Below are 27,482 nucleotides of genomic sequence, written 5' to 3'. Positions count from 1 at the left end.
CTCTCACAGCCTGAGTCGCTTTGGGACGTTAAACCCCACAAACCAAACCATTTCATTTTGTTTATTAGAATCGATACATTCTTACCAGTTAGTACACAGAGTCGAGTATAGACACGGCCCCTAGTGCATCTTCCCCGCCTGTGCGCGACCCGCAGAGACGTTCGCAATCATGTAAGTATATAATCAACAGCCTCGCCCTCACCACAGTTACTGTAGCGGCAATCAATACCACCATGGCGGACCGCGCTCGAGGTAAGTCGCTTCGAGCAACGCGATAGTGTTCCGTCAGCAGTACGGCAACGTCCCAAGGAGATCCGAGCAACGCGTTCCGCACGCCACAGTGATCCCGATCGGTGGAAGCGCAGAGACTTTATTTATTTATACGCATCGTTACTTCTACCCGACCGCTACACCTATATCGCTGGAGCAAGCGAGAAATGAGAGCCTCGCACTAATGAGATCGTCGTCAACGAAGCGTCGCTTTTCGGGGGGCTGCAGCGCTTTTACTGTGAAGTGCAGTGTACATCGGCCCAGAGCACCGCGCTCAATGCCCTCCAAGCCAAGCCGAGCAATCTGACGCACACCCCGAAACGACCTTAAAATAAAAAAAAAAAAAAAAAGGAAGAAACGTCTAAAAGAAAACAAAAATATCCGCCACGAACGCCACCCGAAAGCTGAGTTCGCTGGCGGTCACGCCTGCTGTGCGGGGAAGTGCGCAGTGACGCAAACAGTGCGCCTGAACTGAGCGGACGATGGGCTTGGCTTCGTTCGGAACAAGTAACGCGGGGGAGCCTAGTATACATGTCGCGTACCCCAAAAGCTTTTTACTATTACCAGTTGCGAAACTTCAAGCACGGCCCATGTATGAAAAAAAAAGAAAAAATATACGGCGGTTCTCAAGGGTGAAAATTCGAGCATTTACGGACAGTGGCGCCACCCTTGGACATTAATTAAACTGTATCCAAGTGGGAAAAAGCCTTAAGATTGCTGATAAATGCATGACCACCTAGCAATAAATCGGTTGAAAAGGTGCAGCAGCGAAAATTCTCAGATACAACATCCGCAGAGATGATCAAGAGGTAAAAGAAAAGGCGCGCTTTTTAGAAGGCATTCATTCATTCATTCATTCATTCATTCATTCATTCATTCATTCATTCATTCATTCATTCATTCATTCATAAATCGTTATTCATAAGGATGACCTGAGGCCTAGAGGGTAATCAGGATAATGGCAGATAGAATTTGCTGGTCACTTGCTCACTTCTGATAACGCCACAATCCGCAAAGACCTAAAAAGGGCCGTTGGTGCTAGCGGCCGACATGTCTTCCAGCCTGCACTCCAGCACGTTCCGTTTGTGTTCAAGCAAGCGTAACAGAGACGGACGAAGAGATATAGCGACAAGGTTAGCAGGCAACAAACACAACTCACCCTTGACATCTGTCTTCGCCGACAGTCGTAGTGCCATGCGGAAAAGCGCACTAGCGCGGAACAGTGTCTATACGTAGGCGCCGACACACGTGGTGTCACGGCGCCGCGAAGGATGCGAGCGTTAAGACCGATAAAAGCAAACAGGTATAAAACAAAAGACTAGCGATAACGGCGCGCAAACACGACAAGTGTGCGCGGCGGCCACTCTTGACACGCAACGCCGTGAGACACGCGGCGCGACGATCGATGTCAAAGCAGCGTCGTTTAGCGCCGTCCGCGGGCCTAGCTTGCTTGTCGCTAATCAAATTGTCTTTCTTCCATCCAGACTGGAAGTTATAAGCGCGATAATGAAATAGACAGAGAGAAAGAAAAAAATATATAAAAGCTGAACTAGTAGCGTTCTTTCAATATGAAACGAGGAAAAAGCGAGAGAAAAACCATTCTCCAGATCAGTCGTGACATAAGTTCCCGCATTGCGCAACTTTAAAAACAGGCCACGGTTCTCCTGCGCTTATTATCGCGACAATCTTGTGCAAAACGAGCAGAATAAGCGCCGTGTTGCTAATGACAAATTACGCTTCGTTGTGAAAGGAAACCGTACCAAGGCATCATCCACTCGAACGTCTTCATTACCATCCTCATCATCAATACCCTCGGAGTGTACGCTGCCTCCCCCAATAACTCGCAAATAATTATCTCTCGCAGGTAATGTTGCACTTGTTATACCTTGCGCAAATGACGAGGGGGAAATCTAGGATGAGTTTGCTCCGGAGTGCTCCAGCACTCATTTTGAACTGATATTCAATGTCGTGTCAAGAAGGCAATTTACAACTAGTTTCCTTGCCCGGCATACCCGATATTGCCGCTTTCCTCCGCAAGGTGGGTAAACCTTGCGGAAGCTAAGACGCTATCAAGGCAGGGGGCAAGCTCTTGCCCTTCCGCCAGACCTTACGTCGGCGCGCTGCTTTCCACTTCAGTTTTTGTTGAACAGGGTAGGAAGAATATTGCGAGGTGTTCGAAATTCCGCGATCACAAAATTTACGACATAAGAGCTCGATCAGCATGAGTTCGATCTCGGCGTCAATCATGCTGCCGCTTCTGCGCCCCGTGCATGAAGGAATCATTCATTGCGCGAAGCGTGCAACGTCGAAAATCAAACTTGATCTGCACAAAAACAAGACACGGTGTACAGAGAAAGAGAGAAAGCACGATAACTTCGTCGCGTGAAATCCATTCCCGTGGTCGAAGAACGGGTTCAATACTACTGTCTGCTGCTGTTACTGCACACAAACACACCGGCGTTGCCGTACAAGAACACCGCTACACTCGAACCGTTTCATTGACCTACCGATTCCCGACACCCGATCGTGCGACCAGATATGATGCGTCTCGCGAGAGAGCAACGCTGTCTCCAGCCTGTCGCGCCAACCTCCGCTTGAATGTGCGGCAGATAGCAAAGGGCAGAAAAAAAAATAAACACAAAATCCGACTAATCTGAAAAGCGTGCGCAACGCGCACGTTCCCTCGCAATCTAAATGCCAGAGCTGCAACTGGTCAGGCAGGGGCTGTTAACCAGCTCGTATATACCAGGTCACTTAGGTATCCGCGCCTTATCGGAGTCGGACATCGGCAACCGCTAGAGCACAGCTCACTTTCTCTGCGGACGATATGGTGCCCAGTAAGAGGAAAAAGCAAAGTAAAAAAAAAAAACAAAGCGACAAGAAAACAGAGCTGGAGCAATGCCACCTCTCCTAATGCACCAGGTATACCTGGCGAAAAATGGCGTGCAGCTGTCCTCGGTCCTCCGACTGCTGGAGCCACAGTAATCGTCGCCCTATTTAGGTTGGGACTGAGATAAAAACGGTCACCTGCACGTGCAGAAATGGGGCAGTGGAGACTATAGAACAGGCGGCCGGAGCTTAGAGGGGCGTGGTTTCACAGGTGCGAGCATTGGGTGCGAAATTTTGCAACGACGGTCGAACGTAGAAACGTTCTCTGCAACATATGCAAGCAAGGTCGACGTCGGATATCGTATAGGCGACTTTTGCGCTCACACTCGCTGGCGTGCGAGTGTGGGCATGCGGGTTTTGTCCTCTGCGAAAGAAAAAAAAAATAAAGGAATCGATAGTTCCCGTGCGCGTCGCGCTTGATCACCTTCGTCAAAACGCGGCCGACATGACCGAGATCGAATACGCATCCTCTGGATGTGCAGTCGAACGCCATAAATACTTAGCCTGCGCGGCGGGGGACATGATTGATTTCGTGTTCGTTACTGTCTATACATTTCGCGTAGACAAGCAATGCTGGACATAGAAGAAGCGTTGAAACACGAAACGAACGCGCAGGAGATTCAAGGTGAAAACAGCCAACAAGAAAAAACGCTACACAGTGCAGATGATTTCACGTATACATAGCCTTGTGTACGTGAAATCTTCTGCACAGCGTAGCGTCTGTTTTTGTTGGCGGTTCTCCTCGTGTACGTGAAATCTTCTGCACTGTGTAGCGCATTTTTCGCCTTGCATCATGAACCAAATAGCTCAGAAACAAATCCTTCTGCGCAGTAGATTTCCCTTTAAACTTTCTCTCCCCCCTCTCAAGAGCCACCCGAGGGAAGCGAAGGGAGCCTTTGCCAAGAACAACGGCGTATTCGGTTCTAGAGAGAGCTCCTGAATGAGAACGGCTTGATACCGCAATTTCCACTCCAAGTTGAAGATGGAAACAACGGGGTTATGCCAGGAAGCATTTTGTCAAATTATAAATGAACTTGCTGCTGAAAATTTTAACGAGGCCCGTTTCTTTTTCTTTTTAGACGCATGTTAGTCACTAACAGCAAATTATAGCGTTTAAAGTAGGTCACGTGACCGCTCAACCAGGTAAGGTTGTGAATATAGGTCACCATTTTACCTCCGTGTAATCCCATTAGCAGGTCGCGTGACGTAATGACGTGATTAACGACCACACCATGTGCCAGCGACGCGATGTCACAACTGAAGCCTCTAACAGGCGGACCGGCGCAGAAATAAAAAAAAAGCGATTGTTAAAAACAACAGGAAACCTTTGAAGTGGCAAAAAAGGAAGGGGTGCTTAGAACTGTCAACACTCTGGATCAGTATAGATCCCCGCCCACGTGAAATTAGAAACGCGAGAGGATCACCAGTAATCGCCAAGAATAGTGAGAGCTACAGAAGGATTAAACCAGTTTCGGCAGCTGCCACGTAGAGAGAATCGCAAAGGGCACTGCGTCGCAAATTTTTCTGCTCAAGGAGCAAACGAAAAATAAAAAAATAAAATGTAAACTGTCACTGTTCAGCGCGATGTAATCTACATCACAAGAGGCATTCATCTTGGAGAACACAGATGATGCTTGCCAAGTATGGCTCCCTTCGTGGCCTGGTCAGAGCAATATGATTTGAGTGACGACCTGTGCAAACAATGAAGATTCTGTCCACTCCCCTTTACCCCATTCATGGCCATGAGCCTTCCCATTCAGTAAAGGACATTCAATCAATCAATCAATCAATCTTGGAGAACAGGATGAAAAAAAAAAAAAGAGAAGGAGAAAGTTAACCCACTACCTAAAACTTCTCCCTTCTTTGCTTCCTTTACTTCTTCCTTCCCATTTTACTGCCTGTCTAGCTTCCTGCGTTAAATAAGCTTCGTCACATCCGTAGCCGACTGATGCGTCGTTCTCTTCCGAAGAGTTTTCCCGCAAAACCCCCTTTCAAACGACCCAATAAACCCACCCTCAAAGCTCTTCCGCACACAAGCCTCTGGATAATGGAAGCTTTTGTCCCCCTCCCCTCCCTCCGTCTCCTTGCTCTTCAAACGCACAAACTTCCGTACAACACTGAAGCGTTAAACCTTTGTCAGACATTTGCCTTTCGTTCCCTGCTTTTCTTTTCCTCTATTCGACGACCTCTGGAGCATTCCCTCACTGGGTGTAGACCGTGCTCCGAATACTGGCGCCGAGTGGTGCCAGCACTTCCGGGCTCTGCCGGGGAAGTGGATTGGACAGTGATCGCCCACAAGAGGGCAGCCCACGTCCCCTTGTATACGACCGTCGTAAACATTTTCTCCCAGTGCTCTGGGCCGAATGAAATAATGACACACACTCGGGGGCTTTCTCTTTGCACGAATGGAAGACGCTATCGACGCTTCGCTAAGTGAATTTCAGCGCTCGTCGCTAGGCGCAACCAGTAGTCTTACTTCTTTATGGATCCGGCTTTTTATGGATACCGAAGGCAATTCCAAGGACAGGTCAATTCACTTCGCCCTCTTTATAGAAGTTGATTCACTGGTTCTTTCTGGCCATGCTAATTTTTGTTCGGCAGCACAGGGCGCATTTATTGCTCGAAAGTTCAATGTAAAAAAAGGAACTTTTTTTTTTCTCATGATGTTAAGGACGTTGAGATAATTATGGATTAAGTGATTTTCTCTGGAGTGAATAGGCGCGCGGTGTAGTCTTAGATATCCGCAACACATGCGCAAAAAAAAAAAAAGTGTGGTCATCGCAAACCGCGAAAACGGTCCTGAAGTTGCGATGCGTCTATTTCATTTTATTATCCATAATTCTTTGTTTCCCTTTAACACAGCCTCGATTTCAGTGAAAGGAATCTACACTTGCCAGTGGAACGTCAACGTATGGACTGCCGCCGACTTCAATTTGTCCTCTATGCATATTTCCAAAGTTTCCAAACAGCGGCACGTGGTACAGAATAACAGAGTTTTAGTTTACAGTGACCCGTGTTCCGTGATCCGCCACCGCGCGTTCCACTGCGCATGCCTAGACCCCCTTGACGACGATAGATGGCGCCACATATTGGATGTCAGCACACAGACCTGCCACATCGGGACCAATCACCTTGTGCGCCCCGCCCACGCGCGGTTGAGGGTCCCGGTGGGGGGACCCTCAACCGCGCGTGGGCGGTTGAGGGTCCCGACCCCTCATGCCCCGACCCCTCAGCGTCAACCACATTTCCAGATTCCTTTTCTTTGAAACTGCAGCAGGCAATATTAAGTAAGTGCTCACGAGGTGCTTTATTTTTGAGCACCGAGTACGTACCATGAAGCTGCTAAGCCTTTAACAGACACACATAAAGGTATGAACAAAGCGGAAACGCAAGGCGAACACGCAGTATACGTATCACGCAAACTGCTGTACGCCTAGCCGCTCTTTTTGCTAGAGAAGCGTCGAAGCGCTCTAGCACCCACTCTGCTACAGCCGGCGAGCTATGTAACTAATCAGGTGGAGAATTCCCCCTTCGCTCACGCGCTGCGGTGTCCTTTTTTTCCCCACGGCTACCTAGCGCTTCCCACGCCGACGCGCGCTGTACCGATTCAGAGATGCCATCCCACGCACCCGCTTCCCACCGGCGCACTGTAACCGAGGTTCTGACACCGCCTCCACACACGTACCGCTCGATGCTGGGCCGCTGCCCACACTCACTACCCACGTACCTCGCCCTTTATTTCCATACGAATGAGCCTCGTCCATACACACACGCGTAATGTGAGGGAAGTCCGCAGTCCCACGCCAGCTGACACTTGAAGTGTATCTGACGCGAGCACGTACAGGGAATTCGCTCGAACGCTTTGCTGTCAGTGCCAGACAGAACAAGTGACAAAGATACATGTGCGCACAAAATGAGCTTCTAGCCACCTGGACTGGACACAAAAGGTCATACAGCACACGCCGAAACACTAAATGAAGAGGCGAACGGAGAGGGAAAATGAGGCAAAGAGACGGTTCGCCACTCATCCTGATAGGGAACGAGAGGAGAGGCACCTATAGGGAAGCAACAAACCCCCCCCCCCCCCCCCCCCCGCACATTTTTTTTCTCGCTCGCGCGCCATTCCCGCTGCTGCGGCCTTTTTAAGCATTTGTTTCTCCTGAAAGCCTCCCGGCAGTGGAAGGTTATGGTGAACTTCAATCGTAGTTTAGGAGCACCCTGTCCGTGACAAAATCGCCTGAACACGTAGCAAAAAGAGCACCCGCCTGAAATCTGCGTTTGAAACGTCTTTGTCCCGGCGGGAACAACAAGCCGGGGCACAAACGTTATATAAAGCGCGCGCCTCGCGTGACGCTGACGGAATAAAATTGCTCAACGCTACCTTTTGCTCTACCGCGCGCGTAGCCCGTCACTAGATTCTGCGCGTGTAGCCTACTATGCAAATGCAGAATTTTCGTCGAATCTGGCGATTTCAGTGCAGCATTTCGGGGCGCTCGACGAATTTACCTTGGGTCGGCGGCTGCTCCAAGCCTGCCATTGGAACGAGCGATGTCCGATCAGCCTTTGGAATAGCCTTGTTCCGAAAACAAAAAAAACAAAAAAACAAAAATAAGAATCATTTGGGAGAGCTTTTAATCGACGACTGGAATTGGATGGTAGGAAACGTCGAAACCCGGGTGTTCAACCATAGTCTCGGAAAGGAAAGAAAAAATCATGTGACATTTTTTACGGTCGGTACCCTATGGACGAAAACACACGATTACTCTAGGAGCATACAAACAAGCGCACAAGCCTTCAACACTGCACTATTTCCGTCTATCCGCTGAACCTCGACACAAATTTAACGGGACGTCCTAAGGAAGGTTTCAGTGTCGGATCGCACGGCTAGTGGAAGTTGCTTAAAAGACGTTACAAGCAAATGTGGTTGGAGGTTCAGTTTCCAATGTTGTTTGTTTGTGGGGTTTAACGTCCCAAAGCGACTCAGGCTATGAGTGACGCTGTAGTAGAGGACTCCAGAAATTTCGACCACCTGGGGTTCCTTAACGTGCACTGACATCGCACAGCACACGGGGATGCCTTGCTTTTCGCCTCCACCGAAAAGCGGCCGCCGAGGCCGGGATCCGATCCCGCGTCCTTGGGAACAGTAGTCGAGTGCCGTAACCCCTGCGACACCCCGGCGGGGTTCAGTTTCTAATGTTACTGTAAGCAATGAACAATATTAAATTAGTATTGTCACTAAAAAAATTGTAATGCTAATACTCAGCGATGTGGCAAAATGACAGTTGGGTAAAAGCAAATAACGTCTATAAGAGTAATAATATGATGAAATAGCAGTGCGGCTGCATAAACAGGTCATAATTAAAATAGTTTAAGGCGCAAAAATCCGACAAACACAAAGGTAAGTGACGGGACGTAGCGCCATAGCGGGATGGCGCTACGTCCCTTACCTTTGTGTTTGTCTGTTTTTTTGCGCCTTGAACTATTATAATTATGAACCAAAACTAACTAGCTCAGCAGCAAGTGCTTATAAACGGGTCAGTCACTTGGTTATTACAAATGACGCTGCAAACCCACACGTGCGACGCCTCCCTGCAGCACAGGAATGTCCTTCCATCAAGGAGCGAAAGTGCCCAGGCAGCTGCACGCCTCAGCTCAAAGGTCGAAAAAAAAAACACTGAAATTTCCGCCCCCGTCACTGTCACTGTAAAAAGGTGGATAAATGGTATTCTCAAACGTGTAGTAGGCTCTTTTATCCATTCGTTGATCTGGCACTGATATTTAAAATTTTACTGTCCCGAGATACCAGCGTAAGAAACACTGTTCATTGCTTATATTTCATGATCTGAGTTTTTAGTTTTCTACGCTGCATCACACTATCATCTCAGGGTCGAGTCTATATAGGGTGCCTCCATGCCCTCGTGCTTGTCATCAAGGCGGCCTATACGGTTCTCGAATGGCTGGTACCGCCTAGGTTTCGAAGTTCTCGGACGGCCGCCTGTGCCTCCAAAGCTCTTAGCTGCTACGGTGCGACACAATGACACCGCATGGCTGCACCATTTCTGGCTCTGCCACAAGAAACTGGTTTTAACACGACTCTGTGCCGACTATGTGACGATGTATAAGAAACGGTCCAAAACAAGTTGAGACCTGATAACGTTTCATTTCCAAATGCTAACCTGTAACTTCACTCCCGCTAATCCTTGCGAGTTAACGTCAAACGAAAACTAACTTTCACCTACAGCCCCAATTTTCGACACAACGAAAAACAAAATTGCTTGGAGGAACTTTATCATCATCAGCCTGACTATACCCACTGCAGGGCGAAGCCCTGTCTCATATTTCTCCACTTAACCCGGCTCTGTGCTAGCTGCATCCACTTGACCCCTGCGAACTTCTTAATCTCATCCGCCTACCTAACTTTCTGCCGCCCCCTGCCACGCTTTCCTTCCCTTGGAATCCAGTTTGTTACCCTCAGCGACCATCGGTTATCCTCTCTTCGCCCTACATGTCCTGCCCATGTCCATTTCTTCTTCTTAATTTCTATTAGAATGTCGGTAACTTGAGTTATTTCTCTGACCCACTCTGCACGCTTCCTATCACTTAATGTTACCCCTACCATTTTTCGTTCCATAGCCCTCTGGGTTGTCCTAAACTTAAGTAGAACTCTCTTGGTTAGCCTCCACGTTTCAGCCCCATAGGTGAGTACAGGTAAGATGCAACTGGTATGGAGGAACTTAGACCTCTCTTAAGTGCGGTAAGGCGAAAGCCTTTCCTGCGACTCTGCATTTATTCGCCTATTTTTCACTCGTCCTGTTTTCCCTTTTCTTCATTTTTACCACATTTTTTTCGCACTTCTGACGCCTTTTGCACAATTTAGAAGTCCGCGGCTGTTTTGACGTCTGCATACTTGATCGACGTCCTTGGCTGTTTAGGCATCTAATTACACTTTCTGGCTCGAATTAATTACCTAATTATTCCTCATCAACGCAATTTTGCTCACGGACACAATTTTTCACCCTCTACCTCACACAACCATTTTTCTACTCATCAATCGATTGATTTATCGACAACGACGGTGTGACACCCTCCGCGTACGCACAAATCCTGTCCACTTTTAAGGCGAAAGCCCGTGAAGGCTTTCGCCTTAAAAAAATCTCGTTACAAAGAAACTGCACTAACGACTAATGTACAAGCCGCCTGACAGCTGCCCGGTCCGCAGAAGACGACCTACAACACACAAAAAAATCAAACCGGGAAATAGGAAGTGAAGGAGAGGTCGCGCGTTCTCCATAATGGGGAACGGCGCGTGGCGCGACCGAATCCGTCGCGCCCGTCTCGTCGTTCCTTTGAAAATAAATAAATAAATAAATAAAACGTGCCTGTCTGTCTTTCTTCGTTCCCTGGCATCTGAAGGAGCTATCGGATTTAATAATGGCGCCACGTGCGGCGCGACTTCGAAAGGTGAAAAATGCCGGACAGGTGGCTTCCCGCCTTGAGGCTGTAATGAGACAGCCGGGAACTCAACGGCTCGTAAACAAAACAGACGAGGGGAAAAAAAAAACAGAATAAAGAAGAGGACACTACGGGGGCCTTAATTCCTCATCGACCGAAGTTCGCTCAGCGACAACACGGTACCGCGCATCCACGCTGAGAAAGTATACGAAAAATGCGAGGCTGTCGAAGCAAGCAGGGGCAGAAATTATAAGACGCCCGCATCGCATCCTAGCTCAGCGCTATTCTTCTATTAACTGGTATGTAAAACTCGGTTCGCGTCCATCGGAGTGTATGGAATTTTGCAGTCACCACGGCATTATTAAATATTCTTTAAGGAGTTTTAATTTTGCCAGAGCCGTACGAAAATGCGCGAAAGAAAACGACCGTTAGCCAAAGCCAAGAGATGCGCACCTGGGAATGCCTTACGGTGTGAGCCGTTACACACAGCATACTTTAAGAAAAAAGTCTGTCCAAGCCGAGCGGTAGAGGAGGCCTGAAGAGAAGATAAGACCGACGATAGAATGAAGAAGGGAAGAAATATGGGCAGAAAATGGAGGGACGTTTCACCCACACAGAAGTGTAAAAATAAAAACAAAAAAGATCACTCGAGAGTAACGGATTCCCCCCTTTTCACTCTCGCTCATCGCTGTCACTGAAGAGTCTTGCCCAGCAGAACCTTTATTGCAGACACGAGCGGCGGGAGACGTTTAGTACCCCGGGCCTTGCTGCCTGCTTGCTTCGTGTCTCTACCTCTTCACTATATAGGCACATGGCTGCAGCAACTCGGAAGCCATAGAGTGCTCCGCTAGATAGAGCCCAACCAATGTTCCATCAGCGGGTGGCCAGGGAAGCAAAATAGCAAACCAAAAAAACTATGGGTGCACTTTGGTAGCCTAAAGTGCACATGGACTTGCTTTCGTCCCAGGCGAAGCATTGCGCCGTCGCAAACGCTTTCGTTCCGCATCTCTCGCCTTTGTTCCAGGAGAAGCCTGGAGCCGCCGTTGACGCATTCGTTCATTGACCTTCCGCCGTTTGGTGTTGGGGATTCAGCCTTCCTGCGCATATCCGCACCGCTTGGAGCGGAATCACTGGGCCGCTTGGGAGCCATCTGACTTACTCACTCGACTGCAACGACACGCCTGGCCAAGGAGCGCCCGTAGCAACGCGTACTCGCTCCGCCTACCGGAGGTGACGTCACTGTTGCTATGCGCTGCTGCGCATGCGCTTCGGCGCCGCCACCCTCCTTGCTCCTCGCCCCGGGACAGGAGAGGGTCACAGCTGGCACTGTTCCAGCCTTAGTCACCGCGAGTATGCGCGCTTAAAGGCTTTCGCCATAAAAACCAGCGCGCCTAGATTTGGTCGCAGCTGCCATCTCGCAATGCTACAGGGGATGCGGAGGACGCCCGTATGTCACGCTGGGTAGGTTCAACGTCAGCGTAGACAAGAACAAGCTCTTTTTTTTTCGTTGCCGAGCGAGATGCTTCGGCGTAAAGAAATAATTAGTTCCGGCGTCAGAGATGATGCATAGAGGGCGGACCTTCAATATTCGGGGAGCTGACAGTCTCTGGCGAAGTTCATCACAAGAGGGCCGCGTTGGAGCGAGAGCATAGGAATTAAGCGTCACCGCGAAGAAGCCGCCGCCATTCAGCCTATGGCTCACGCCCACTCTCTTCAACTACGCCGCTTCCAAGTTTAGACATTTTGAAGCGAAGCTCTACTTTTCGCAATACAACTCCCAAGGTCATTCAACGTTGGCGGTTGACCTTCAAGCCAATAGGAGCGCAGGTGCGTCTATGAGGTCTTATACCATGTGACTTGTACCGGCGCCCGTCGCGACGCTGGCTGATACTATAGAGGTGATTCTCCGCAGCGCCGCCGCGCTCGCTCTTCAGTTGCTTCGTCACCGCTCGGCTCTGTCTCGCCATCAATGGCGGACTGAGCAAGTCGTCTCTTTGATATAACTTCGTCTCACAAGATATCTGCAGCAATGCGAAAGGCAGAGGAGCCCTTGCAATTGTGCTCCTAAGTGCCTCGCGCATTTGCGCCCATAATAAAGAATTATGCTCCTGCTGTTACCTCCACCAATTTGGGTGGCGAGATGCGCGTAGGAGCACAATTGCCTATTGTAGTGCGCGTGATCCTGATTGGACCGGGATGCCTCTGTCTTTCGCAGTGCTGCAAACATCTTGTGAGATGAAGATAGACGTCAGGCCGAGTCCGATCTTAGAATCTCGCTTAGAGCTTTCGCTCATACATTAAGTTTACCAATAGCTAAATCTCTGCAATTTTTCCCCGGTGCTGTCAATTAGTGGAAAATTCGTTGCGCAATCATTGTAAGATGCCAAGCAGAAGAGGACCACATGCAACCGACGGAACGCGAACTCACGACTTCCGCATGCCATTTGCGGAGCTCTACCAAATGACAAACAGGTGCGATTCCATGATCTTCTCACTCAAGAGGCCGCCCTTCAGTCAGCATTAGACGTAACCTCTGATTACGCATCCTCCATTGGCCTTCAGTGAGAGTTGGACTGTGAAAAAGGCTGACCGCCGAAGAATTGACGCGTTTGAATTGTGGTGCTGGCGAAGACTGTTGAGAGTTCCTTGGACTGCCAGAAGATCAAATCAGTCAATATTGTCGACCATAAACCCTGACTGCTCATTGGAGGGTCAAATTCTAAAGTTAAAGCTCAGCTACTTTGGTCATCTGATGAGAAGAGAGGAGTCGCTGGAGAAAGATTTGATGTTGGGAAAGGTTGAGGGTCGCCGGAGAAGGGGTAGGCAGCGAAGGCGATGGTTAGATAGCATCCTCGAGGCACTGCAGATGAAGTTATGTGATGTTAGGAAGATAGTGAGAGACCGGAAAGCGTGGCGTGACATGGTCAATAGGGTCACGAAGAGTCGGACAGACTGAACGACTGAACTGAACTGAATTGGCCTTCAACTTTCTGTGTGTAAAACTTCATACACGTCAGTCGCCAACCGCTGGGGACGCCGTAAACTTGCCTCAAATCCAATTCGTCTTTCTCTATCAAGCACCCCAATACAAGAAAGTTCGAGCCTGAAAATTCTGCGCTTAACAATTCACCAATCAGGATCGGCGACTGCTTGGCTCTCTCAGGCAAAAAAGCAAGCACTTCAAACTATAAGTTTAATAAGAAGAATTGCACCTAAAACGGGTGGCGCTGGCTCGTCTGTTGCACGCCAGTTAGTGAGGGCGGTTCTGCAGCCCCGTATTGTTTATCAGGCCAGTTCTAGCATCTTACAAGGGCACAATGGGATCGCCTTGAAGCCGTAAATCGAGAAGCTATGAGGACCATAACATGCCTTCCACGAATCACACCGGTCGTAGCGTTACAGGAGAATGCGCAGCTCAACACCATCGATGAACTGGTGCAGCAGCGCCGAGATGCTCGCAGACTCAAGGCCACTTTGTCACATTCCACGCAAGCACTGAGGGCGTATGCAACGTCACACATTATTCTTCAGCCACCTGCGCCAGTTCTCCCTCCCCGGAAATTTATACAGTTAGGAGACAACAAGCCAACTGACATCCGCAGACCGACGTCTGCCAACTCTGCATCGTTGCTACGCCAGAGATTTGAAGAGCAAGATACTAACCTGCCTCAAGATTCCATAGTAGTGTACGTAGATGAAAGCCTGCAAGGCTGTGAAGCCAAAACGGCAATCCACTGTCCACGGAGACCTAGCCTGAATCAGACAACTACGTTTCAGCTTTCGGAACCGCTTACATCTTTCTGCGCTGAGCTTGTGGCAGTTCAGGAGGCACTCTGCTCCGTGACTTCTATAACCATGCTCCCTACAGCCCACATTGTCATCTGCACTGACGCACTTCAAGCAGTACGTCTGCTCCGACGTGTCAGCCGCTGCCCTAAAATTTGCCAGGACATCCACCAGCTTGCGGCGCGCATCCCACAGTCAATACGCATTGAGTGGGTCCCACGGGATCTGCTGCCTTCCCAATGTCAAGCTGATTTTGCAACCCGCCTCGTGAACCAAGACGCATCAATCCCACGGCTTCTCGAAGTCGACGACGCTACCCTCCTTTTGTCAAGAAAGGAGCACCTCCGGCGCCGCACACGTGCACTTATCCCTCCGTGTGCGATATCCCTTCCCCGCGGTCTCACCCGTGCAGAGGAGGTTGCGCTTAGGAGGATCCGGGTCGGTGTTGCCCTTACACCAGCTGTAACTAGGACGTGGTCATACTTCCAACACTTATATACTCGCCCAGGATGCCCGATCTGTAACAACGAAGATGTCGAGGCCGACATCCACCACTTGCTGTGGGACTGCCCAGCACTCAAGCCAACACGAATCCGGCACCTGAGCATAGCTGGCCTTTCAGCAACCAATCCTGCCTCATAGGTCACTTGGACGCAGGGACCTCATCATCGCTCACTTCTGGACTTCATACAATCAGCCAACCTTTTTCCATTCATTTAATCATTTATTCATCCTTCATCTCATAACCTACTGATGCCCTGAGGCAATAAATATCGAATTAAAAAAAAAAAAACAGGTGCGATTCTCTCTCACTTTGATTCCGAATTTATTCCCGCTGTTCATAGTTTCGCGTGCACGCTTTGTGTAACATTAAAGTGTGCCCCTTTTCTCCCCGAAATTGTCTGTTCAATCGGCCAAGAGACAGCCCCACAATTCATCAGAACTAAATCTGGAATGGGGAAAGGGACACTGCGACCAAAATGGCGCGCTTTCCCTAATCTCTAATGAAGCGGGAGGTCAGACTGTACGCACCGGGAAGAGGCGAGTCAATGAGTCACCCATACATTTGCAAATCAATTCGTCCTACAGCAAAAAGTGCAGGCTCTTTGCCCTTTTGGTTCCAGAGACGTGCAGAGTGGGGGACGTTAAATGCCGGCAGCATACTTGCATTTAAGGCCATACAAAGAAAGAAGCTCGTATTGTCGACGGCGCGAACCGAATGCGAAATGTCTTGCCAATCGAGGGAAAAAGCTTGCAGAGCGAGAGGAGATAGAGAGAAATAAATCGGAGTAATCTGAGCATGTCACACCGAACGTTGCCTACGCGGTCTTGATGCCAGCTAGGCTTCTCTTTTTCCCTTTTGCGTGTTCTTCAATAACGATTGGCTCACGTAGAACGGCTGCGCCACTCCGCTGATTAAATGCGCTGCCATACTTTTGCAAGGACAACACCAATGCACACTGGGGGAGTAGGTAATTTTGCAATGCGAAAGGCAGCCAGCGGGCGTGACCTGATGCGGAGAACCACACAGGATCGCGCTAGCAGCTTTAGTCGGGTACAGCTCTCAGCGATCGGCACAGAAATTATCGCAGTCCAAAGTAAACACTGCACACAATTTCCTTGTTACGATAGTAAAAAGTTAAGCATCAGACAAAATTATAAGCTGAAATATGTTGGCGCCTTTTGTATTGTTAATTTTGTAGTCAAATTCTGAAACTGATTTGGTTTACTGTTCAGCGGAGAAATAGAAACACTGCAAACTGTAGTAAGCATCTGATGTTTCTTTTTTAAGCAGTAAACTACTGAAGCAACATAGATTTTGTTAGGACAAATTAGATTTTCTCAGTCCCCACTATCTCCTATTGTGTTAGCTTGATGTGTAGGGATGTCAACATGTGTATTAGCGCTCGAAATCGACAGTGGGTACTTTACACTAAGTGCAGTCAAATATCAAAATGCTGTGTTTACTGTTGCTATCACGACACTGTGCTCATGTTGCTTGCACAGAAGCTTAGCTCTCTGAATTGATCCCCGCCTTGTTGAATTAAATTTCCAATTAGGCGACGACGCCGTCCTTCACTGCAGCGCGGCGGCGAGTCTGCGCAACATCTCTAATTTCCGCTTCCTCCACCTTCACCCCCGCATGGCAGCTTCCCCGTCATAAAGCTGAAAAATCCCTCACGTTCTGCACTTCTGCGCAGCAAAGTGAACATAACATATACAACTCACCCCCCTCCCTTCCGATCACTTTCCCCTTTTGGGCATTTACTCCACTGCCTGCCTGAGAAACTCTCAAGCAAAAAAACAATTGCTTTTTCGCTCAGTATGTAAAAAGTCGAGGACACTTTGGCGGCTAAAGTGATGGAAGGCGAAAGCCTGAGTGCTGCATACTGCTACGCGATTTTACCGGGTGCGTGGCATTATTAATTACGCAACCGTCCATAATTTGTAATTATTAAGTATTTATGCATTAGTAATTGCTCATTGATTGTCATATGGCCATATAAGGTGGTATAAATTAGTCAGTCATTAATTAATCAACTGCCACTGATTAGTATTCCTTATTAATTATAAAAATATTTAATTAGTCTTGATTAACTAATTAGTAATTGATCAAATATTGCCATATAGCCATATATGGCACGCATTCGCGCATACTGTGGTGGTGCTCTGTGATTGGTCGAGACCTCCATGACGTCAACTCGTCTCGACCAATCAGAGCCGCCGCAAAAGCGTGACACTTTTGCTGGCGACAACGATGAGGCAATAAAAGTTTTCGCCTTAATACGGTGACGCATCGCGGGTTCTACGCCGTCCGCCCCACCGCTTGACAAGGCGACGAAGTCCGTCGCTGCCAACCCGAGAAAGGGTTTCCCCCCAGGAAATTTGCAGTCACCAGCGCGGAAAACAGCGCCCGTAACCAGGTTTCGTTTCCTTCGGATCTGACGCTGTGCCACGACGCCCCGCCGGTAAGCACTGGAAAGCTCAGACGGCGCGTGTGTGTTCACCCCTCCTTCAGTGGCGCGCAGCGAGCAAACACAATCGCCGCTGGAGGGCGCTTCCTGCCTGGCACAATGTCCGAAGTGCCGCTAAAGACACACTGCGTACGTACGCTGGTCCGCTGGTGTTTGTTTACAACGAGCTTCGTTGTTTGCACGGGGCAGCAAGCAGGTTTTGCGCAGTGCGCGTTGTACAGTGTCTCCCGCAGTATGCTAATCAATGAACGCAGCCTGTTCTTGCACGCCTTTTCTTTTATTTCTTCTCTGTTCTCCTTAAGCTTTTTTTTTTTTTTGCCTTTTAAGTTTTCTCTAATTTACGCAGCATTTTAGACTTCACTTAAAACGCCATGAAATGGCAGCGAGCGGTTTGTTGCTTGTTTCCAGTCAAGTTACGTAACAAGATTACGAAAGCAAGAACAATTAAAGCATGCGCATTTCGTGTTCTTCGTGTTTGTCTTGTTAAAGGCAGTTATATGCTTCCAGTCACGAGCCAACAACTCGCCTAGCTGGCTGCATTACTATAATTTCGACCCCCTGCGGTTCTTTATGTTGTTATTGTTATGTTGTTGTTATGTTGTTATTAAAAACGTCCCCGGAAAAACAGTCCCCGGAGTAAACGTTCCCTGAAAAAATGTCCCCGGCTGAAACGTTCCCGGAAAAAATGTCCCTTTTTGCGAAGTAGGAAAAATTGTCCCCAAACGGGGACTGCAGTCCTGCGTTTCCCCGTGGCGAGCTGCGATGATGAATGATGTAAACTTCATTAGAGCGGTTTCACCTGTCGGCTCGGAGGTTACCGCAAACATCGAACTGATGCAGGCATTCATAACAAAAGAAAAATAGAAAAATGATGGCAGCGGTAATACGGTGACAGCTCCTCGTCTTCGCTTATTTGCGGGTAAAAGGCGAGCTGACCACCGGCCTTACCGGACCAGAAGCTTGGAGCGATGCTTTGGGGTGGGCATGGTGCATGACCGGTTAATCCTCTCCCTGCTTACACCGTCATCACTCTTAGCACCCCTATCACCATTCTACAGCTTCATCAGAGGAACGGTTAAACCTCGTCACCAGAAGGTCTGCGAGGTAATTCTATAGTGACGTCTTCTGCTTCAGGCGGTTCCCCGAGACTACCACGCGCCGATGCGCTTGTACCTTTCTCAGTGGGCAGTATTACCAAGCTGGTTAGACCTGTGTTAATGATTGCTTAACGTGCTACGGAGCTCGGAAACACACAACTTGTAAAGAGCCAGATGGCTCTTTCACTGTTTTTACGCAGTTCTTGTAAACATCTCGGACGCCCAGAAGACACAGGTTCCCAATGATGATTACATTTAACTCAAAGCCAATAACGAATGGCATAATATGTTGTGTACTTTTTTTTTTTTTTCATGTCAGTTCCGGAAGAAACCATTTTCAGTTCCAGTTTTTGCACTGGGAACATTTTTTCCCAGTAGCTGTTCTTCAGGGGCCGTTTCTTACGGGGACGTTTTTATCTAAACACATCAGACCTTTTCACGACCCTTGGAGAAACCGGTTTGACTGGGCTGAGAACCAGGTGTGGGGGGAGAATCTGCAGCTTTTTCCTGTGCTCGGCATTCGAGTGCCTTAATCACTGAGACCCCGCGGGGCGAGGCCACGTGCACTAAAGCTGAACAAAGGTGGCAGGGGAATATCCACAACATGGCACGCAACGTCAGAGAGAGAGGGGAAGAGTGAGAGAGAGTTCCTACGGCGTTTGTTGACACCGGCATCGGTGAAATTGGATTTATGCACTGCTGGACAGCGATGCAAAGCGTGTCAGGTGTATGACAAGCGAACGGTGCGCAGCCGGGAGGAGTCGAAATTACTTGAATTTCCCAGCGGTTGGCACACCGATGCAGACGCGTTCGAACGATGAATATTTCTTTTTGTGCGTCTAGATTCGAACCGCGCCAAATTATGGTGGGTGCCGCAATACAGGGCATACGGATGCCGCCCACTAAATCTGGCAGTGAATAAAGTCTAGAGACGGCTTTCAATATGCAAATGTGAAATAAAGCAAGTACACTGAACGGGCATACGGATGAATACGCAGTACATCGCAAGGGCAGTCTGTAAATACCAGGAAATATCAAATAGAAGAAATAAGAGGAAGTGTGGAGCAGGGATGCACAGAAAAATAGCGACCGTCTGCGCTAGCAAACCAATTAAGAAATGCGCGAGAACTGATAAAATGACGAAACCCAACAGGGGAGCTACACACGCTCGCACGCGCAGCTCTCCCTCGACGCGTCGGCCGGGTGTCGATCCCGCGGGATCCCGAGAGAGCTTGCACACGAGCTTCGCTTATTACGGGAACATCCAGGGCGGCAGAAAAGGTGCGCAGGCTAATCCGAAACGTGGAGCACGCCTGATTAGGCTGCGCTCACGGGTCGACGCATCGGTCTCCCCTTTATTAACACTTCTCAGAGAGTAGCGCGCGCCTCACGTTATGAAGAAAAAAAAAAAAAAGGAGCTGAAGTGCGCGGGCGTCGTTCCGCGGGGATTGGCGTGGAAATGCCAAGTTGAGCAAGCACGCGCTAACAAAACAGAAAAGAAATCGAACAAATTGGGCGCACTTCAAAACGGCAGAGTAGAGAGAAAGTTTGGTACGTGCGCACTTTTCCCGCGCAGTCACCTGTCTAGCGTTACCAACGATGTCTGCGTAAAAGGTGTGGTGGTACAGCCTTTGTCAAAAACATGGAGCCCAAGGGGCTTGACGTTCAGTCACACACTGTGCGGAGCGTTAAACCACTTACAGCAGCGGTCCAAATCTCCTGAAGGTAGCAATATTTTTCGTGCTGCTCCTATACAACGGGTAGGACCATTAACGAATGCTGCAGGGACTCACTGGACAGCTTTAAGGCCCCATCACACTTGCGACTCGCAGAGATTCCGCGACCGTTTTGGTCGAAAAGAGACTGCCGCAAATTGTCGCGTTAGTCGAAACGTAGCGACATAGTCGCAAGTCAGCCGAGCATTGCTCGATTCTGCAGCCTCGCGACTGCTGGTCGCGAACAGGTAAAAATCAGTGGCGCTGCTGAAAAGAACGGAAGTTAGTTTAACGTCCAGCCTCTCGTTGCTTTCGAACACTCAAGACCGAAAAGTCTCGTTCCGAACGAGACCAATGGGTCCCTGAGCATAGGTCGCGCTGAGCGGATCCCTGGTGACATGTTACAGCCGATCGCACGTCCTTCACGACTCACAAGTGTGAATGGGCCTTTTAGAGGCAAGCCCCTTGGACTCTAAACTTTTGACAAAGACTGTACGTCGTCAGCGAAATTTATGTCATGTGCCACTGCTGACTGCACGACCACTGACGAGCTTTACCATGACTTTCAGGCAGGTGAGGAGGTGCAATGACTCGTTTCGGCCAATATGATCGAGACCGTTTCCAGCGGGGGAATGCGACAATGACTAGGCTAGGGCGGGACGAACGCACGGGGGAGAGCCCCGAAATGCACGACTTTTGCCAGGCTACTATAGCCCGCACCTGTTACAGCGGGTGTAGCCGCGCAGTTTCCGCCCCATTTCGTGCACTGATCTGTAAACAGAAAGCGAGTTCAAGCGCTTCGCCTGAGTGCGCGAATGCAGCGACTTCAGCACCTAGAATACAGGACCAGAACTTTGAGTGGTCTCACCACGTGAACACTGTCCCTCAAAGGGAGCTTTAAATGTACGCAGCAAACGGCCCCGGCAAGGCCGAAAATGGGTACGCCGCCAAAAACGTATCAACCTCACCGACACGCACTGGCTTCTTCCACGACGCGCATAAGCTTTTTCGCTCAGAAACCCATCTTTGATAAATAAAGTGCGCACTAACAGCGGCGTATTAAGAGTATTCAGCCTCACTCAGGGGCTACGGTGAAAGCGCGTGGTGGAAATACTGCAGTACGTCGTAAATACCACTTGCCTTCCCGCATGACGCGCGAGCACGCGGGCGATGACAGCGCCGCAGCACGGTTTCGCGCATGGCCCTTAAAGAGCAACTGCATAACTTTTCGAGAATTTCGCGATATTCAAATCTACATAGGCTGTAGGTAATGCATGCAAAGTGTTTTTGCGCTAGCGTTCAAACTGATGGCCGAAGATTAAACCTCGAGCTTCTCCTCACAGCACTGAAGTTCTGCGGAGAAGCTCGGTGATGACGTCACGGACGGTAATATTTCTGAAGTTCGTTGCCTTCGCCCAGATCCTGCTGCGCCTTTTCTAACGGTGCTAATAAACATATCTAGGGATTAGTTTTCGGCAGTCGTGTTTTTATTTCCTGAAACTAAGTATGTCTATGCAGGAAACGTACCGGTACTGTCAATGACGTCATCATGCGCCCCCCCCCCCCCCCCCCCCGTTGCTATATACTGCGGTGAAGCCTGATAGCCGTCGCGGCCTGAATTGCTAATTGCGCCACTGTTTCAAACGCTAGCGCCAAGATATTTCGCATGCTTTAAGTGCAAGCTATAATCACTAAACCGCTCGAAGTTCATCGATATCTAAAACCGGTGCAGCTTCCCTTTAAGGACAGCGCGCACTTGCAGCGAGACGGCTGAAGAGTGGCAAACTCCAGCGACCTTCGCAGCTCTGTCGAGGTGCATGCGGGTTCGTGCTTAAACGAGTTTCGACGAAGATATATGCGCGTCAAGAATTTGTTGTGGCGTTGAAGCCGACGAATCGTCCGATGCGCGTGGGAAAAGCTTCGCACAATTAGTTTCAACACGATGATCGATAGAGCGCGCGTCATGCGCAGTGAGATCATTTTCCCGCACCGCACGGTAACGGAAGTGCTGCTCATTAGTTACATTAATGCGTTTTAAACAGTTTCGAGATGTCAGAACGCACTGCCTGATAATAGTCGGGGTGCCAAAATCATCGTTCATGGCCAATCATATTATTGAGCAACAATTTGCGGAAACATCGGGACAGTAGGGGGAACCGACAACGGCTTTTTTGTAGCGCAGCTTTTGCAGGGAAAGAAACTGCAATTTGAAGAAGCAATTGCAGCTCTTATAGCAGAACAAATTTTGTACTGGACATTACAGATTTTGTTGCAGAAAATAATACGTTTTGTGTTTTCTTGCAAAATTTTAACTTTTGATGGAATAAAATAAAAGCAGCAGTTGTAGCAAAATTGCGGCTTACGAAGCCAACAAGTCAGTATATTTTCACTGTGATGACAGCTCACCAAATACTGATAAATCAATATTCAGAATATCGCAACTACAGAGCACTCAAAATTTGTAACCCACAATTGCAAAAAAAAAAAAAAATCTGGTCACCCCGTTACTTTTACCTATCGCGAAAATAACTATGAAAAAAAAATAGCCTGCGGAAAAGAAATGCGACACTGATATACTTGAAACCCTAAGCGCATAAAAATAACAGTAATATAATTGTGCCGGAGTTGCCAGGTTTGATTCAGACCACGGCGGCTGTGTTTCGATGGTGCGAAACGAAGTGGCGTCTATGTGCTGCGCGATGTCAGCGCACGGTGGTCGAAATTACTCCGTAGCCCTAAACTACGGCTTTTTCTCTCTTTCCATTTTCACTCCCACCTTCCTCCCTTCTCTTACGGCGCGGTTCAGGTGCCCACAGAGCAAGTGTGACAGATACTGCGCCTTTCCCTTCCTGTGAATATTATTAATTCGCTGGTCACAGTTTTTTTTTCTATCACCTTTCAGCGAAGGTGGTGTTGAAAAAAACAAGTTTTTGTACCGGCATGTACCGTATTTGCCACTTGGCGGGAAAGATAAAGGTGTTGCATTCCACCACTGCTCAAGAGGGCAAGGTGGAACTCGGCTTAACGATTATATATTAGAAACGCAACGTTCACTATTCATTAAAACAACAACAATAACACATACCGCACCATAACAAACCATACCCCACCATACCATGTACCATACCATATATAATAAAATACCACACCACACCATACCATGTCATGATATATCATTACATATGAACGGAAAGGGAAGAGTTCTGAATGGGTGAATCACATCAGTGGCCCGTCTTCGGGCGCACCGGAGACCCTCTTTCGTAACTGGCAGCATGATCCAATTTTCGCGCGATCTATATTTTCGTTGGCGGTGTAGTGGTTGCTACACTCGTGCGAACAAACACGGGGCGCTGTAAACTAATCACCGAATATCGTTGAGGCCCTAGACGCTGTCCAAAGTTTATCTCCCGTCTATCTCCCAAGCTTAGTTGCCCAAGCATTAATCTTCGTAATCTTCGCCCGTGTAAACACTGAGATGACAACCTAAAACTATGGCGTAAATGCAGCGCCCGCAATGGACGACTAGCATAGTGCATCGAATAAACAATCAATCGTTGATTCCAATCAACCAACGAACCAGTCGGACTCCTCGCTAAAAGGGCGCGGGAAAGCTAATTCCGTCCGCTGCCTTCCTCGAGTTATGACGGGATTCCCGGAAGAGAAAAGAGGCTGGCAAAGCATGTTCTCCGAGCGCAGTCGCCGAACAACCTTTTCCGAAGTCTCTGAGGACGACGCCATTGCGACAGGTGTGAACGGCGACTACACAAGCAGAGAAAAACGCAAAGGGTGGAGGAAATGCGAGAAAGGGCAGCAGTAACAAAACAAACCGACTCGACTCGAGTAGTCTGCCAACCCTCTTTTCTATCCCGTCCCAAGAGAGTCAATACAGAGCCGACGAGTGCCAATGGTTCTCGGAAAGAAGGCGCGCACACACATAAGAGCCTTCTGCACACAAATATAGCGTTCCTCGCGAAAAGGAAAAGCTCGCAGCTGCGCCCGGCATGTCTTCGCTGCCTTCACCGATGCGACACCGCCTAAGTCAGTCAACTCCCTTGCACGTTGGCGTCATTCTATTCGCCAATCAACGACCTCTCCCGACTGCGCACAGCCAGGTATCAAGTCTCCACTCTTGAAGCGAAGCTGAATCGGTTTTAGAATTCAACTAAATTAAAGGAGTCGAATGTGTGAAGGCTAAGGTTAAATCATGCCAAGCCGTTTGGCGCTAGCATTCAAACTGACGACGTAATCGCTGAATAAAACCATTTCGGCATTCGGGGTTCTCTGCAGTACACGCTGACCAGTAGAGAAGCCAATGATTACGTCATCGGCAGAAGTGATGCATTTCCAACACAAAAACGCTCGCACTGAGGGAGAAGACCAGCGCCATTGAAGGTAAAGGTTGCCAGGAGTTGTTCGGCGGCATCGCGCGACTCACAGAAAGGGTTGGGCGAAAACTGTTCAAATTCGTAACGACACCCATAATGACGTCATAAACTAGTTTAACCGCACTGCAGCAATGATTTGAGGAGAAACCTGAGGATTCTCGCGATATTAATAGCAGATTACGTCACAACTTTAAATGGTAGCGCGAAATCCCTTCCTGAGCTTAATCTACAAGTTTCATATATTCTAAAGCGTGCATCTAGGAAAATTTTCAAAAAACATTTCAGTCTCCTTTTAAGCATCCTGAATGAATGCGGTATAGGCAAAGACTATAGCAGAGCAGAAAATTCAGAAGAGAAATTCACCATCGCTGGATGTTGCCACCGAAGCTCCCCGAAACTAGCCTCTGGCTGTGGGTCCTAGAGCATTGTGCGTATTGTATGTTCCTAAATGGATTTTTGTTTGAATAAAAAAAAAAGCATCGCTTATGCGCGCATCGCCACGTCGTTTTCGGGTGATAGCAATATCTGCCGGCTTTTCAGAATCTCGCAAAGATTCGATCGCCGTGCAGAAAATAGAAACGGTTAAAACCAACTTTTGAGCGAAAGGGCCCCTGTAGAACACGCTAAACTAATGCTATTTATGAAACGCGAAGAATTAAATTTATCCCAAGCGCAGCTTGAGGGCTGCACACAGCGCGGGCAGGTTGTCACGGCTCCTGAGGAAAACAAAAGGCAGACTTCTTTCTCGGAAGTATATGGCACAAATGAATCTAATGTTGGCCGAACATGACTCCCATGTTATTGTCGTAAGAACTGCTCTTCAGGGTTGAAAACAGCAGTACATGATAACAAACCCGCAATCTTACGCGATATCAAAGAGAGAAAGAGAAATGGCATTTTTTAGGCCTACTGCGTGAATCGCGTGAACAGTAGCCGTCCCTTCGCAGAAGAGTATAGCCCACAAGACAGCTCTCGTCACCGTTCAAGCCGTGTTGACGTCATACCAAAATGAAACAACAGAAGCCCACGCAACCGCGGACTGCCAAGAGTACTTGCTCTGACTTTGACAAAATGCTGCGAAAGTGCCGGGACTAGCTTTCCGTCGCCTTTTTAGTTACTAGAGAGATTTAGCTTACCGTGATCCGCGATCCGCTACCGCGCGGTCCACTGCGCATGCCCAGATCCCCTTGACGCCGATAGATGGCGCCACATACTTGATGTCGGTACATAGACCTGCCGCGTCAGGACCAATCGGCTTGTGCGCTCCGCCCACGCACGGTAGAAGGTCACGGTGGCGGATCGCGGATCACGGCAAGCTAAATCTCTGTACTATTTCGTTTCGGCTTCGCCTTATCAGCGGTATTCTAAAACGAGGAAGCGAGGGCACACACTCACCGTTGTAGAGAGGGAAAGGTTTGGGGCCGACTGTCCCATGGTCGAGCTTCGCATCCGGACCAAATTCGACTGCCCCGACGTCCCTGCAATGAAAAAGAAGACGCAAATGGGTGAGCAGCAAGGCAGGATCAAGAGGCGAGACAAGATATGCGAGACAGCTTCAAGGCATCTCTGCAGCTCGGGAAACACTTTCTCTGTTGCTTGGGGTTTTTTCTTCCCGCGTTAACGCATTTTAAACCATCTCAGGTTACCTCAGGTTACCGACATTCTAGTGGAAATTAAGAAGAAATGGGCATGGGCAGGACATGTAGTGCGAAGAGAGGATAACCGATGGTCGCTTAGGGTAACAAACTGGATTCCAAGGGAAGGAAAGCGTAGCAGGGGGCGGCAGAAAGTTAGGTGGGCGGATGAGATTAAGAAGTTCGCAGGGGTCAAGTGGATGCAGCTAGCACAGAACCGGGTTAAGTGGAGAAATATGGGAGAGGCCTTCGCCCTGCAGTGGGTATAGTCAGGCTGATGATGATGAAAGCATCTGCTTATGAATGAACAGCTGGGCTGGTGCGGTACAGCCGGTAGCAAAAGATTATGAAACACAGCAGTGTGGAGGACAAAAAAAAAGTAAGGGAGATTAACTAACACCAAAGAATGGCGACAATTTTTTACTGCGTAGCACTACTATCCGCAATGACGGATTTAGCCGATGTCTGTCCGAAGCCGCTCACTCTCTCCATTTGTGAACTTGAAGCGAAGAAAGAGAAGATGGCGACGCGCGCGTCACGCGGCTTAGCATGAGACTTTTTGTTTAGCGCTACCGCGCGAACATCAGTATCATTCGCAGATAACCCGGATGGCGATAGATGGCACCACGTTCCTGTCAAATTTTGGCGGACGCCGCACGCGTGGACCAATCGGCGCGTGCTGTGCTGACGGTGTGCGGTAGCGGTAGACGGCCGCGGTAAGCGGCAGCGCTCAATTAGAAGTATTTATTGAGGAGACGGGGCGGCCGCATAGCTGCAGCAGAAGCAGCTCTCTCTCTCTGTCCATCCGTCTCTCCGTGAACTTAAAGGGAAAGTGGCGAGGCCAGCCTCTTGCGACTTAAAGGGCTGCTGTCCAGGGAAGGACCTTTTAAGCAAAGGAGCCCAGTGTTTCGGTCAGGTACCGGAGATAGTCTGTGCAAAATGCTCAGTGACACGCGCGCCAAAAAACAACGAAAATACAAATCAAAGCTCTCATGTTCTCCTTCGGGAAGCCAGCTTCCCCGTTCCCTGCGCTGGCCCGTCGAGCCGCAACTATGACGTCTTAGTCGAAAACGACGTCCATTGGTCCGTCTCGCTGTCTGAGAGTGAAGGATGGGTGTCTACCCTTCGCTGCGCGGTTTTCCCTCGCCACGGCTGGACTGAATCCAATGGCGCACGCTGCCTCGCCCGTGTTTTTTTTTTTCGCGCACGCGAAGTGCCACGCCCCACCTCCCGCCAAACGCGAAGGAGGAAGGGGAATTCGTCTTGCGGAGGCTAGCCG

At 49.1% G+C, this 27,482-nt stretch overlaps 1 protein-coding gene across 5 annotated transcripts in view; it reads right to left on the bottom strand.

Annotated features, from left to right (window-relative positions):
- Positions 1-27,482, bottom strand: part of dop (microtubule-associated serine/threonine (MAST) protein kinase dop) — a 364,897-nt gene that overhangs the window by 90,719 nt on the left and 246,696 nt on the right. For all 5 annotated transcript variants that reach the window (XM_084576407.1, XM_084576408.1, XM_084576409.1 and 2 more), the window contains one exon: positions 25,965-26,047. In XM_084576407.1, the coding sequence (XP_084432533.1) occupies positions 25,965-26,047 (83 nt within the window). The remainder of the gene's footprint in view (positions 1-25,964; positions 26,048-27,482) is intronic.

The sequence above is a fragment of the Amblyomma maculatum genome, chromosome 8, assembly GCF_055883805.1.
Source record: "Amblyomma maculatum isolate TAMU_Amacu chromosome 8, ASM5588380v1, whole genome shotgun sequence".
NCBI lineage: Eukaryota > Metazoa > Arthropoda > Arachnida > Ixodida > Ixodidae > Amblyomma > Amblyomma maculatum.
The sequence above is the reverse complement of the archived record's forward strand: the minus strand, read 5'-3'. Positions and strand labels throughout refer to the sequence as shown.